Below are 16584 nucleotides of genomic sequence, written 5' to 3'. Positions count from 1 at the left end.
GGCGGGAAGATTGGTTAGTAGAAGTTAAATTTAGAATGTTGTCAGACAGGTCAAACGGGTAGTCGAATGGTCAAATAAAAATAAACAATTACACGTGGACAATCTCACCTGGAGATGTAAATAAAACACACACACATGCACACAGAAACAATTACGTTTACAAATAGACAAACATTATATATTAATTACTTACACGGGTTACATATTCCCCCCTTTTGTTTAAATGGCTCCTGACATGGTCTGAAATAAACAATTTATTTATTAATAAAATTCTATTGATCACCAAGCAATCATAACCACCATAGCACAAACACTAAATATCAGGGAACTTCACTCAAGAAAACCACCAGCTTGATATATAAAACCCATCATCAGAACAAATAATCACTATTTACAAACATATACATAAACCTTAATCCAATCCAATTCCTCTAACTGAGACTTTCCCCAGATGACCAACATCCATGATCAACAACAAATGGATCAAGAAATGTACAATGCACCCATGACAACTTTACAGTTGAAACCGATCAATTCTCACATCAACAGCAATTTTCAAATAGCATTACTGCCTAGGGTTGCTTAATTTGCATATTATATATTGGGGATTCAGTTAAACAACATTCAGTATGGATTAGGTACAAATTCAGTTTATTACCCTCAATTATAAACACAACCATATGACAACAATTATGACAATTAATATAAAAGATGGTTAAAATATCAAATCATTCACTTTCACTTTGTCTTTTCCACATAAAAACATTCTATTCACTACTTGTCTGTCCAATTCCCATACCAATCTGGTCTCCTCTTTTCTCTGCCTGATCGTCTAAGAGGCGGATTCTTTTCCCTTGTAGTTTTCGTCTCTTCATTCTCTTCGTTTTCTTCCTTAGCCATGTCCTTCAATTCTGTCAAATCCATGTGGGTTGGAAGGCTAAAATTCTGTTCTGCTATCTTATTTGCTTCCATAGGATCGATGGAGGCTGGATGACTAAAATTCTGTTCAGCAAACTCATCCACTTCTGTAAGATCACTCGGATGTGACTGGTTAACATTCTGTAAAGGAAAAGATATATTTTTGGTTAAAGAACTTTCTTCCTCAGAAAAAATTGAACCCACATCCTCTGAATCATTGTTCCTATCAGTCGTACGAGTAACATATCTCATAATAGCCACATCAGAATCAGAATCTGATGAATTAGAAGACATCCGCTCTTCAATCACTGAACCACCAGATGTGCCTTTAGATCTCACCCTGTCATGCTTTTCTTTAGGCTGGGGCTTCTTCCCCTCTGAAAGATTGGGACAGGGTAACAACATGTTCCTATGCAATGTCCGCATTCTACTGCCCTCTGTTTTTACTTTATAAACTGGCAAATCAGGAATTTTCTCTTTCACAATATAAATTGGGTCATCCCACTTATCAGCCAATTTATTTTTTCCTTTTAACCCCACATTTCTGGTCAACACTTTGTCTCCCACTTCTAACCTTGCTTCACGTATCTTAGCATCATACCTCTCCTTGTTCTTCCCTGCAGACTTCTTTGCTTCAGCTGCTGCTATGTTGAAAGCTGTTTCCATTCTCATCTGTAACTTACCAACATAGTCGCTGTGATTCTTATGTTCCTCCTCATCAGGATTGATACCTAAAAAAGAATCAATAGGAAGCCGTGGGTGCCACCCAAACATTAAAAAGTGTGGAGAATAACCTGTCGCGTCACTCTTTGTTGCATTGTACGCTTGGACTAAAGGAGCTACATGTGATTTCCAATCTGCTTTCTGTTCATGTTCCAATGTACCTAACATTTTTAGGAGGGTCTGGTTGAATCTTTCAGCTGATCCGTTACCCATTGGATGATACGGAGTGGTGCGAGTCTTTTTGATGCCTAACATTTTACACAGTTCCTTGATAATCTTAGACTCAAAGTTCCTGCCTTGATCACTATGCAGTTTTTCTGGAAAACCATAGTGCAGGAAAAAATTTTCATATAATGCCTTTGCTGTGACCGTGGCTCTTTGGTTGCGGCAAGGTATGGCCTGCGCAAAGCGTGTAAAATGATCAGTTATGATCAATATATCCTCTGTCCCCCCTTTGCTTTTCTCAAGACTTAAAAAGTCAATGCACACTAATTCCATAGGGTGTGTACTTTCAATTGGGACCAACAGAGCAAAAGGCTTTGCTGGGGTTTTGCGCCTAATACATCTAGGGCAATCGTCTACCTTCTGACTAATTTCCCTTTCCAAACCTGGCCAAAAATACCTATGCTTAGCTAACCAAAGAGTCTTGTCCTTACCTGGATGACCGGTATCTCTATGAATTCCCTGAAAAACTACTTCTCTGTACACCTCTGGGATAACTAACTGATTCACCTCTCTGTCCTCAATTTTCGCGTTCCTGTATAAAATCCCATCTTTAAGATGAAGTTTCCTCCATTCCCTACAAAATCTCTGGACGGGAAAAATCTCTCTCTTCACATTATTGGTAAATCTGTTGGGATAAAATCCTTGTTCAATAAGTCCTATCACTCTTGCTATCACCTTGTCCTTCCTCTGTTCTATTCTCCAATCTATATCACTTATGTGTTGAACATCTCCAGACTCCTCATAATTAGCTACAGAGTCAGCTCCTATACTATGACAGTATGGTACAGCACATAACACAGACTGGCAAATGGCCTTGACAGCATCGGAGAACAGCTCTGGCTGTCTGGACAATCCATCCGCATCAGCATTCTGCCGACCGGGCCTGTAGGTTAAAGTAAAGTTATAACTTGCCAATGCAGCTACCCACCTTTGGCTTGTTGCATCTAACTTAGCTTTATGAAGCACATAGGTAAGAGGATTGTTATCAGTGACTACCTGGAAAGATGTTCCATATAGGTAATCATGAAATTTGTCACTGATCGCCCATTTGAGAGCCAGAAATTCCAACTTGTGGGCCGGATAATTCCTCTCACTTGGTCGTAATCCCCTACTGGCATATGCTATAACCTTTGTCTTACCGTCTTGCACTTGGTAAAGAACTGCCCCTAAACCAACACTACTAGCATCTGTATGCAAAGTAAATGGGAGTTTGTAATTTGCGAAACCAAGAATTGGAGGTTGGATAAGTTTCTGTTTAATAGCCTTAAATGCCTCATCCTCTTTATCAGACCATTTCCAGGGAACAGGTTTTACCTTGTTTGTGTATTTCTTCATCTGCTTGTTGGTTCCATGTCCTTTCAGAAGATCATTCAAAGGAGCAACTATCTGGGCAAAATGTGGGACAAATCGACGATAATAGCCGGCAAACCCCAAAAACTGTCTCAGCTGCTTGAGGTTTCTAGGTGCAGGCCACTCCTTCACAGCTGACAATTTCTCCGGGTCTGTCTCTATTCCCTTTTCTGAAATAATGTGTCCTAAATAAGTCACTGACTTTTTAAACAATTCACATTTTGATGGTTTGAGCTTGAGACCATGTTCAATCAATTTGGAAAAAACATTTTTCAACCTTCCACAATGTTCCTCAAAAGAATTTGAAAAGATTAAAACATCATCCAAAAATATTAAACATTCTCGCAAATGCTTTTCCCCCATACACTTTTCCATGAGTCTCTGGAATGTGGCCGGTGCATTTGTGAGACCAAAACTCATTCTGTTACACTCGAAAAAGCCCAAGTTACCCACTGAAAATGCCGTTTTATGCTTGTCTCTCTCTTCTAACTCCACCTGCCAGTAGCCTGATCTTAGGTCAAGTTTGCTGAAAAATTTCGCGCCATAAAGGGTATCAATAATGTCATCGAACCGTGGCAACATGTAACAATCTTTTCGCGTTTTTGCATTCAACATTCTCATATCTAAACAAAACCGCAATGAACCGCCCGATTTCCGGCAAAGTACGACATTGGAGGAGTAATTACTATTTGACTCTCTTATCACTCCCGCATCTAACATTTCTTTAATATGTTGACGCACTTCGTCATACATACCAGGTGGTACGCGGCGGTATGGTTGTTTAAATGGAGTATGGTCCTCTAACTCAATTGAATGCTTAACTAAGTTAGTTTTTCCCAAGTCTAATGGACCTGTTGAGAATACATGACTATATTCCCTAAGGATGGACTTCACATACTCATTTTGCTTGTCACTCAGTGCATTGGAATCAACTTTGACTCCTAACTCTATAGGGTCACACTGTATAGTATTGGGTTGGGGTGCTTGTATGGGCGTAAGGTCATCTACCACTTTAACCTCTTGTAGACTACAAAGCACAGTACCACGTTTTATCGAAATAGGCTTTGCAGAGATGTTACATATCTTAACTTGTACACATGGTTTTGAAGTCAGAGTGGACAACTTTACTATTCTGGGGCACACCGTAAAAGTGGAATCACTATTACAGTTTTCAGTAACTACCGTCATATGCTCTTTGACAGGAATACCCTTAGTAAACCCTTTGACCATTACTGATTCATTTGGTTCTACCCTAATTGTCTTCTTAGACACAGACCGTACACAGTAAGATTGACATTTTAAGCCCTCAAATGCATTCTTCCATTGTTTGGGTATTTCACTGAGACTTTGAGTAGCATCACTTAAATCTCTACAGAGTCTTAGTACATTTGTACCTATGATCATAGGACAGGTTTTGTTAAAGTTAGTGTCTGGTACAATTAACACAGGGACAGCTAAATCTATGTCCATAAATGGAATTGTTATACAGCACTCTATATAGCCCATGTACTTCAACAATGAACCATCTGCAATAGAGACTTCTAAACCCAAGCTTGTTAAATTTCTCATTTCAGGTTGGTTTTTCAATGAATTATAACCTGTTTTTGACAAAGTAGTAATCATTGACCCGCTGTCAATAAGTGCATTTACATTTTCACCTTCAACAACTATCTCTATTTCATTAGACTCACCTATTAACTCACACTTGTATGATTGGCCTTGAAAATTGTCTTCGGTCCCTGGTCGGCCCTCATCAGAGACCTTCATGCGTTTGGGTTACTCGACTTTGTAGCTTGGTATCCTCTTTGCCCTTGATCCTGAACTTGATAATTTCTCTTATCAGAATAATTTCCTCTGAAATTTCCTCTGAAATTACCTCTTTGGTACCCTCTCCCTCTGGAACCTCTGTGGTAATTTGTCCTCTCTCCCTGTTCATACCTGTTATACTGGGTTCCTGGTCTTCCATCTAGCTTCTCTAAGATTTTGTTGAATTTGTCATCCATCTTACCTTCTAATCTTTGTTCTAATTCACCTATTTTCATGTTCAACTTCTCTTCCAAGTCATCCTCATCTACTGACATCCCATATTGATGAACTGGTTTTCTGTCTTTAGAGTTTGAAATAAAAATCTCTCTCTCTACCCTTCTTATTTCTAATAAAAGCTTGTCATAATTTGTTATGGAATCATATTTGTGCCTTGTTTGACCTTTTAAATTCTCTGAACTGAGCGATGTCCAGAACTTGTGTCTCAGCAAATCATTCTTTGCAGTTCTTTCTAAATAACCATTATCAATTGCAGTCTGAAGCATGGTTTCAAGTCTGCAACCAAATGTTGTGACACACTCACCAGGTAATTGGAAAGCATTAAAAAATTCTTGCATAATCATACCGTTGGTTGAAATCTCACCAAACAAAACATCAAGCTTTGACAGAATTTGTTTAACAGTTGCTCTTTCCCCCAACGGTATGAGCATAGTTTTAGCAGTACCTCTTAATGACCTTCTTATACTTTGTATCAACAAGTTTGGTTTTATGTCAGGGTCACTTACTAAACATTGCACCTCAAAACGCCATTCTTTGTAAGACACATCCCCCTTCTGAGGAGGTTCATCACCTGAGAACTGTGGAATTCTAGGGACATTATTAGTGACTTCATAAACCTGAGTGGAAGTATTGTTCCCAAGATTGAAACCTGGATTACTATCTTTAATACCTGTTTTATTGGGCATTTTCGGGATAGCACCTTTTTGTTTCATAACTTCTGGTTTTAAAGGCAAGTTAAATTCATGTTGAATTTCTTTAGGAACATAAGGTTTTTGCTCTTTATTTTCACCCTCATTCAACTGACCCTTAGGTGTACTAACATTTGGTAGACCAGCAAAATCAAACCCATCTTCATCTGAAACACCTGCAAAGTTAAGTTTCAATTCCTCATCCATTTCTTTCTCCTTATTTTCAAATGACAACTTAATCTTATCTGCTATTGACGTATTAGACATCCCCCAAACCGAACCAAGGAAACACCTCTACTTTCAAAACAGCATATAAACAAAATCATCTACCCAGTAACAAAAATCAATGACCTTTAGGAAAAATAACACCTCAAATCAAAATTTGAATCACTAGGAATTAATACCAAAAAACACAAACCCAGTTCTAATATTCAATCTCAACTCCTTGTTTAAACTGACCTTATATCAACAAAACCTGGATCCATTATTGTCTAAGACCCTGTTTACATGAGCTTAAGTTGACAAAGATTTATTTATTTTTTTTTTTTTTTTTAGTACCTGTATGTATAAAACTTCCCTCTAAATCCTATTTACAATAAACTTATTTACAACAAACTAAGTAAAATTAAGAGAAAATGCACTCAAACATCATTCATTCGTGTACAGAGTACAGTAAGTCAGCGTCTACGTTCACTTGTCTTCTTGATACTGTAAGAAAATTGTTAGTAATTAGTGAGCTGCATGCTGGTTGGGATTTTTTACAACTGCTGCCTCTAACTTTTCAACTATAATAACTATTCTGTAATAAAACTAATTAAACATAAACAAGTCTCATGAATTACATTTGCTAATCAGCTGTTGTCTATGTGATGAAACAATCACTGTATAAAAATGAATGTATAATACAGAACAGCTGACAATTAAGACCCCTTTATAAACAGTTTAAAAAAAATTGAACTTGGTGCACCAAAAAAAATACCTTAACTAACTTAAACTACCTTAACTACTCAAACTAACTACATGAAACACAGTATTAGCTAAATTAAATTCACACAGAATATTCACATGTGTTTTCTAAAAATAGAACAGTAATTCTGGGAAATCCCCTATTTAACTCGAAGCTTCGTCAGATAAACAAACTTTGTGTAGGCCTACTAACATGAAACGACAAACAGACAATTTGTTTCACACGAACGCACACCACATTCAGCTGAAAAACTTTGTACAGTACCTTCTATCACTTCTTTGAATCAATCCACGTTGTCTGAAGTTGCCGGGTGTTTGTTTCTTGCGCGCAATCCGGAATATGAATTCGGAACTCCTCGGCTACGTACATAGACTTCACAGGATCCGCGCCTCGAGGTGGCTTCACGCTCCCCAATCGGTTTTCTTCTCCAACATGAATGAAACAAATTTCATATCTATAAATTTACACTTGTTGAAAAGCTGTATCCACCAGAAATACGTATACCACTGTGCACAGTATGTCCTGTAGAGTTGGATAGGAATATTGGCTCTCTGGCTCTCTCCTTCCGTCTCAGTTTATCGTATATATCGTACATTTAAATTTTTCCTCTTTTGTCGAAGAGACATTTTGCTGCACATCACCCCCATCTCAGAGATTGACATATTCAATTATGTTCCTCATTCCAAAACACATCTTAAGATACAATATATCTATAAGTGACCTGGGATCTCTGAAAACAATTTTAAAGACACTTTTTTGTCGTAGGCCTATTAGAATAAAATATTGTGAGCCTTTCCAAATAAATTGACGAGTTTATATTTTTCTTGGTGACAATTTAACATTACTAAACTATAACCAAGATCTGCGCGCATGTTGTCTATTACATAATATTAAGGTCGTCGCTATGTATCTTTTTCGGTGGTCATTGTGAAATTCACGATCGAAAAACTTTTAAGATTCTGGCTGGCACTAAATGCAACGATATGAATGTAATAAAATCTTACCTTAAATTGAACGTCGTTAAGATTGTTGTTGGGGTTTCGAGGGAGATAGGTCAGTGCCACTTGTGGTTTTCTGGCTGGTTCATTCGTGGTAATCGTTGGGATGATGGTAACTAAGTAAGATATGATCTATTCAGTGTCGTAGACTTTTGCAATAATTTCTAAAAAAACAAAAAACAAAAAAAAAACCATGAATGGGTTTGTGGAATTGTTGAGATGTAGTTTTCTAATACAATATTGTAAAAAAAAATAGCTGTCATATAAGGTTTTCTGTGTACTGTTGAATGGTAAGGACTTTTTTTAATACTTCCCGGGTAGATTCTATGATGTTTGTATAAGCACCTATATTTAGGTCTACAAAATCTTTAATATTTTGTTTTTATGATATATATAAGGGTATCTGCGGTTCTGTTTTCAACCCTGGTGACCAAATTTTCACTTGGTTGAGTCTCGCTATGCACTCAAACGCACAGACTCCATCCACCCGTCTGTCCTTTCTTTCGTCAATTTCAACAACAATGCCCGGACCACCGATTACATTGTTTTAATTGGTTTGCAGAAAGTTGTACCAGTCCACTATAGTCCTTTCACTTACTCCAAGTTCACGGCACACAAACTCCTGGTTACATCGTTACACTCAGAAATATGTTATATGCAGAATTTGTTTTAATGTCAAATTGTGAACCAAACCACGAACTATGATCCTTTTGAACACAAACGTTTTTATGAATGTTTTAGATTGATGTGTGATGTATGATTAATAGGTCATGCAATTAATTATGTAGACTCACATAGTGTTGCTAGATCTTTAAGCTGCAATCGCATCACGTGCTTTTGTAACTTACATTGTAGCTGTCAAACCATGAATTTTACTAGAATTTATTATTAAATAAGAAAAAGAAAAAAAAGAAGATTTAAAATATAAATTTTACCGTAGATTTCGATTTTGGGGTCAAAAGGCGTTCTCACTTTTAGAAAAATAGTTTACAACAGCGCTATATTTTACCGCGTTTTATGGGGACCGTTAAAGTAAACTCGTTCCGTACAACTTCTTGTAAGCCAGATAGGGATTCACACTTCTTAAAATTGACTTTAACGTGTCCGTTAACAAAATTCTCACTGCTTGCTTTTTGCTTTCTTTGCATTCATAAATAATCTCGCCAAATGCATATCGATTTCCCCAAACGGTTTGTTTTTCAGCTTTATGAGTTCGCCACTCCTAGTAAGGTAATTTTTCCTATTGTTAGATTTAGTTTTACGTCGTGTATTTGTAATTTGAAAACCTCTTACAGATTCAAACGCAGAATCCTGCAGTGCACGGTGTCCATGTCAACATTACCCCTAGCAGCAGGTACAAATTCTCGGTTTCCATCTACATTTAGACCTAGACTCGATTCAAACATATCTAGATCCAGCGTAATATAATGAGTTTTTTCAGTAACATAGGTATCATAAAGTCCATATAGTGCATATCATTTTTCTCAGCCAACACTCTGCTACACTGGATATGTTCCTGTATTTTTATTGTTTTTAATACCTTTTGATAAAATCACATCAGACAGTAGTTTTCGCAGACTTTTAATAAATGTGTAAAAATTTGTCCCATCACCTTTGTGTCAAATAATACTTAAAATAACTTTACCAAGACTCTGTACTAAAACGGTTTATATAACATGTCACTGAATGATAATTAATATATCAACATGTTAGTCTATAAATATTAAAAATAAAGACAAAACATTTATAATTGTTTTGCCTCGGACTAGAATGTCTCGACGTTATTGGATGAAACGCGTCACGTGATTGCCCTACACATTTCTTTAAAGGGTGTGCGTCGAAATTTATAAGGCAACATGGCGGACGTTACGTTCATTAAATTGATTTTTTACAGAAACGTTCGACCATAACTTTTAATTTTTAAGCCCCAAAATATTTAGAGTGACCCCCACCCCCTTGCCCATGACGTAATATTACGTACAATACAGGTTTGTGCAGTCGACGGACGAGGAACGAAAAAAATATGAGAATTAAGCTAAATTCAAAGAATACATTACAATCAAACAAATGAGCATATGGATGACAGTCACTACAAGGTAAACTCACTGAAGGGCATTCGTCACGGACGAAACCGACACCTGAAAAATCTAACATTCAACAAGAAATATGACATAATCAAGGGTCCTGCTTTCACGGACAGTAATACTTGTTTTAAAGCTGTTCTTGCTGAGACAAAACGTGTCGGAAAAGGGGATGTTCAGCACTACCCAATCAATTCAGAGCCTGATATACAGAAACTGTACACAAGCATGCACCTTTACATCTCCATAAATACTCCACAAGAACTGTTCAACAAACTTCAGTTTCATGTACTGATGTTCTTCTGTCGCAGGGGCAATAAAAAATGTACGGGGTGACAAAACACTTTCAAGGTTTTCACTGATGACAAAACTGGACGAAAGTACGTGAAAAATAAAATAAAAGACAAAGAATCGTCTTCAGAAATAATGCCAGAAGTGTAAGGTATGTCAACTGTTCATCTTTGTTTTTAATTATAAAAAATATCATATTCAAATTAATGTACACCAAACTGTTATTACATGTAATTGTAAGTGTACTTTCTACATGGATATTAAATTATATTTGATGATCCATTATTTGCCCAGTACTCTCGTATGAGAGTAGATATATCAAAGTTGCATCCAGAGTGTGACGAGTAAGTGTAAAAAATAAACAAAAGAGATTTATAGATAAAAAGTGTATATTTGTTCATATTGAAAGTGTAACACACTTTATAATTAAAACATTTTATTTCATAAAAGTAGAAAGTAATGCAAATTCAGCCTGTCAAATTAACACGAACCTTTTGCATTTTTTTTTCAAGACTTTGGTAACGACCACTAAAAATTTTTGTTGACTCAGACAGTGTTTGGTTTGGTTATAACGCACGGGTTGGTGAAAAAAAACCCCAGCACATTTCTAAGGCGAATTAGTAAAGCAACTGGTCTTTCTAAAATATATACCAACCATCCAACCAGTGCGTCCATTTGGTCAAAGTCCATGTTTGGTCCGTCAGAAGTGATGGCAGTCACAGGACTTAAATCGGTTCAAAGCTTAAGTGTGTACCAAAGAGTCAGTTCAATTTCAATGTCAGCGTTGCCAGACTTAAACATGCCTGCTATTCTGCCTGGGCCCTTATCATTAGCTTGCGTTGTCCTCACCAAGATAAGGCTGTCCAGAAAATTCAAAATGATGATCTTGAGCTGGCAGACATCATTATGAAGGCCAGGAAATCACATGTACGCAATCGTCAGTTTCTGTAAATAAGACCAGCCTCCCTGTTCAGCAATTGCTCTGTTACCATCCATCAACTTACAATTAATCAAAAATAAATGTGGCTGTTTTTCTTCAAAACAAAATCGTTAAAAACCGTTTATCACTGTTGAGCTTTTAACGTTCATTATTTATATTAAATTGTTACTTAATAAAATAAGTTTGTTTGTTCAACATTGTTGATCTATTAATGTTTATTAAATGAATTTAATTGTTATATTATATTTTGTTTGCTTACATATCAAACTTTGAATCTTCGACAAAACTAAACACTTATTAGGTTTGTTACTGACTGTGTACAGAAACTTCGCCTCGCCTTCTATGGACTTTACCGACCCACAAATTTCTGTACATAGTTGCTAACAAACCTAATAAGTAAATAATAAAACCAGAGAAAGATGGACTGATCAAACCCATTACATTAATGCACTATTGATTACAAACGATGTCGTTTCAACAAAAAATGAAATTAAACACCCTCATCCCCAAGCAAACATCCCAAAACACGCGATCAAAGATAACAAGAAGAAGGTAATGCATTCAGTCAAAACTCTGTCACGCCGTTGTATTTGAAATAAATCTACGTTCAATAAAATGCGCCTATTTGCAAATAGATTGTCCCCTCTCAGCAAATTATAATATCGACTCAATTTTTTTTTCAGTCACCATTATGTAGAATATATTTTGGAACAAAAATGGTTGGTCTTTCAGAATTAGCAAAGCAGAGCCCTTTTATCCGATTTCTAAAGAAAAAGAAACAAGATACCCAGGAGATAAACATTGGGACCGCTGTGTCTGCATTATCTGTTGGCTTCTGAACTGTAAAACGATTTGATTGAATGAGATTATGGGTTAGATGCACCTATTCTTTTTTTTCAACTTGAACAGTCAAACACCGACGTCAAACATAAATCATTACTGAAATCTTTTTTCGATTCACTTGGTAGGTTACATTATAAGCTGCCGCTATTTAGAGTATACACTGAATGCAAATATCCTTCGATGTTTTAATTATCATACTCTGTACATTTCAATTGCGTGTCGATAACGAAATGTTTTCATGAACAAAGCAAATGAAGATTATTTGGGGAATTTTTTCAGAAACTTCGCACGCAACCGGATTATCAAACCGATAGTACAAAAAGTAGTGCACTAATATCCGATGAGAGGACTAAAATAAACGAATTTTTAAACATTAGAATGCACATTGTTTAACGATAACACTTTTTTTTTTATACCAAAAGGAAACAAATATTACACTAAATTCATTTACAATGGAACAACGAACACACCAGCCTTTTTTTTTCTTTATTTTTTGTGTCTATGAATTATTTGTTCATAAATAATAAATCAAGAATCAAAATTGTAAAACTGCCAGTTTGCATAGTTTTTTTTTTTACCATGTTAAATGCACATGCTGATGCATGTCGATTACAACTCAAAATGATTTAATTTTGGAATCAGAAATATGAATCTACAATGTACGTTACAGATTCGGACGTCTTCATTCTTCTTGAATAACATTTGCAGATTAAATATACTGTAAACAGAGTCTCCTATCGAAATAACATTTTAAATCATTTATCTAGTATGGTAAATTGAAAAACACAAGTACACTTATAGTTGACTACTCCATGGATATATTAGACACCTATAGCTAGTACCTCGCTCGCCATAGAAACGGGTGTACAAACACGATGTAGAAAGTCAACCTCGTTGATTATCTCCATTGATTATAAGTGATTCAAACATCACTCAATTAAAAAAAACGAGTATGTTACCAACTACAGATAGTGTAAACACAGGTAAAGTTATAGGAAAATTTAAGTCTGAGCCCTGTATAAAACACATTATATTACTTTCAATGCTTAAACAGTTTGTTGTTTTTAAGTTCACCTGAACTGAAAGCTCAAGTGAGCTATTCTGATCAAATTTTGTCCGTGGTCCGTCTGTCCGTCCATCCGTCCGTCTGTAAACGTTTTTCATTTTCAACTTCTCTTGAACTGTTTAGCCAATTTCAACCAAATTTAGCACAAAGCATCCTTATGAGAAGGCAAATATAAATTGCAAAAATTAAAGACCGATCTCTATATGTATCTATATGCTGGAAGTCAACAGTGGACCCCTACCAAAAGTTTAGTTTTATATCTTGCGTAGGAATTTCATATTTGAAATGGTATTCCATAAAGATAAAATGTCAAAGATTAAGTTAAATTCAAATACTTTACAATATTTATTCTTTGTTATTCTACCGAGAGGCCATATGGCACAATATATTTTGAACGCCCATATACAGTGGAGCCTCAGTTATCCGGACGCTTTGGTTCCCAAGTCCAATCGTCCGGATAGGTGAAGCGTCCGGATATCTGAAATGTGTCTATTGTTGTCATGAATGATAATGTATTTGTATACAATGGCTCCCAGTGTTGATACTAGGTTTTATTTGCCTTTCATTCCATATTGCAACACATGCTAGAGTTGTCTGACGACATGAACGTTTTTAGATATAAAGAACTCTGCTTTATTTTATTATTTTGTCATGAAATATTAACCGGACAATAATGATAACCGAATCTAGCTAAATTCTTTGTGTCCAATTGTGATATGTGCATGATACACTGTTGTTTGCAATTTTCCATGAAAGTGATTTGGGAAGTCAGTGTGTTTATACAAGCTACTCATGAGGGTCTAGCACGTAAAAAGGTGTGAAACTTAATTTACAGGGGTAATCTTTTGTACTGAGTAGGGTATCATCATATTTTACCGTCCGTTTAAATGAAGCAGAATTAGTAGTAAATCAGTGTTTTGTGGTAAAAACAGACCGTCCGGATCCGGAACGCGGAATTCCGGATAAATGAGACAAAATAACGGATAAAAAATCTGTTCCCAAATAAAATCGTCCGTAAACTGAAGCGTCCGGTTATCTGGCGTCCGGATATCTGAGGCCCCACTGTAGTCATTGTTGCTCAGATGAGCGATGTGGCCCCATGGGCCTCTTATTTAATATGCAATCAAGTATACAAAATTATATCTTATAGACTATAGCTATCAGCATGGAATAAGTTGTGAAAATCATGATCCCCGGGGGTAGGGTGGGGCCACAATGGGTGGTCAAAGTTTAACATAGGAATATATAGAGTAAATCTTTAAAAATCTTCTTCTCAGAAACTAATCCGCCAGGAAAGCTGAAACTTGTGTGAAAGCATCCTCAGGTAGTGTAGATTCAACGTTGTGAAAATCATGATCCTCGGGGGTAGGGTGGGGCCACAATGGGTGGTCGAAGTTTAACATAGGAATATATAGAGTTAATCTTTAAAAATCTTCTTCTCAGAAGCTAATCAGCCAGGAAAGCTGAAACTTGTGTGAAATCATCCTCAGGTAGTGTATATTCAACGTTGTGAAAATCATGACCCCCGAAGGTAGGGTGGGGCTTTAATGGGTGGTCGAAGTTTAACATAGGAATATATAGAGTAAATCTTTAAATATCTTCTTCTCAAAAACTAATCAGCCAGAAAAGCTGAAACATGTGTGGAAGCATCCTCAGGTAGTGTAGATTCATAGTTGTGAAAATCATGATCCCCGGAGGTAGGGTGGGGCCACAATGGGTGGTCGAAGTTTAACATAGGAATATAAAGAGTAAATCTTTAAAAATCTTTTTCTCAGAAACTAATCAGCCACGAAGGCGGAAACTTGTGTGAAATCATCCTCAGGTAGTGTAGATTCATAGTTGTGAAAATCATGATCCCCGGGGGTAGGGTGGGGCCACAATGGGTGGTCGAAGTTTAACATAGGAATATATAGAGTAAATCTTTAAAAATCTTCTTCTCAGAAGCTAATCAGCCAGGAAAGCTGAAACTTGTGTGAAAGCATCCTCAGGTAGTGTATATTCAACGTTGTGAAAATCATGACCCCCGAAGGTAGGGTGGGGCTTTAATGGGTGGTCGAAGTTTAACATAGGAATATATAGAGTAAATCTTTAAATATCTTCTTCTCAGAAACTAATCAGCCAGAAAAGCTGAAACATGTGTGGAAGCATCCTCAGGTAGTGTAGATTCATAGTTGTGAAAATCATGATCCCCGGAGGTAGGGTGGGGCCACAATGAGTGGTCGAAGTTTAACATAGGAATATATAGAGTAAATCTTTAAAAATCTTTTTCTCAGAAACTAATCAGCCACGAAGGCGGAAACTTGTGTGAAATCATCCTCAGGTAGTGTAGATTCATAGTTGTGAAAATCATGATCCCCGGGGGTAGGGTTAGGCCACAATGGGTGGTCGAAGTCTAACATAGGAATATATAGAGTAAATCTTTAAAAATCTTCTTCTCAAAAACTAATCAGCCCGGAAAGCTAAACTTGTGTGAAAGCATCCTCAGGTAGTGTAGATTCAACGTAGTGAAAATCATGATCCCCGGCGGTAGGGTGGGGCCACAATGGGGGATCGAATTTTTACATAGGAATATATAGAATAAATCTTTAAAAATCTTTTTCTCATGAACCATAGGACCAGGAAAGCTGAAACTTGTGTGGAAGCATCCTCAGGTAGTGTAGATTCTTAGTTGTGAAAATCATGGCCTTCGGTGGTAGGGTGGGGCCACAATTGGGGGTCGAAATTTAACATAGGAATATATAGAGTAAATCTTTAAAAATCTTCTTCTCTTGAACCATAGGACCAGGAAAGCTGAAACTTGTGTGGAAGCATCCTCAGGTAATGTAGATTCATAGTTGTGAAAATCATGACCGCCGAGTGTAGGGTGGGGCCTTAATGGGTGGTCGAAGTTTAACATAGGAATATATAGAGTAAATCTTTAAAAATCTTCTTCTCAAAAACTAATCAGCCAGGAAAACTGAAACTTGTGTGGAGGCATCCTCAGGTAGTGTAGATTTAAAGTTGTGAAAATCATGATCACCAGGGGTAGGGTGGGGCCACAATAGGTGGTCGAAGTTTAACATAGGAATATATAGAGTAAATCTTTAAAAATCTTTTTCTCAGAATCTAATCCGCCAGGAAAGCTGAAACTTGTGTGAAAGCATCCTCAGGTAGTGTAGATTCAAAGTTGTGAAAATCATGATCCCCGGGGGTAGGGTGGGGCCATAATTGGGATCAAAGTTTTACATAGGAATATATAGAGTAAATCTTTAAAAATCTTCTGCTCAGAAACTAATCAGCCAGGAAAGCTGACACTTGTGTGGAAGCATCCTCAGGTAGTGTAGATTCTTAGTTTTGAAAATCATGGCCTTCGGGGGTAGGGTGGGGCCACAATGGGGGTCAAAGTTTAACAAAGAAATATATATGGTAAATCTTTAAAAATTTTCTTCTCAGAAACTAATCAGCCAGATG

General features: G+C 36.7%; 1 protein-coding gene across 1 annotated transcript; it reads right to left on the bottom strand.

The window, feature by feature from the left end:
* Nucleotides 1-4506: 4506 nt before the first annotated feature.
* Nucleotides 4507-7405, bottom strand: LOC128168552 (uncharacterized). The gene has a single exon (XM_052834745.1). It carries the CDS (start codon nt 6213-6215, stop codon nt 4980-4982), a length of 1236 nt encoding a protein of 411 aa, XP_052690705.1. The 5' UTR covers nt 6216-7405; the 3' UTR covers nt 4507-4979.
* Nucleotides 7406-16584: the final 9179 nt, after the last annotated feature.

The sequence above is a fragment of the Crassostrea angulata genome, unplaced genomic scaffold (assembly GCF_025612915.1).
Source record: "Crassostrea angulata isolate pt1a10 unplaced genomic scaffold, ASM2561291v2 HiC_scaffold_3, whole genome shotgun sequence".
NCBI classification, from domain to species: Eukaryota; Metazoa; Mollusca; class Bivalvia; order Ostreida; family Ostreidae; genus Magallana; species Magallana angulata.
Note: the sequence above shows the minus strand (reverse complement) of the source record. Positions and strands in the feature narration are given on the sequence as shown.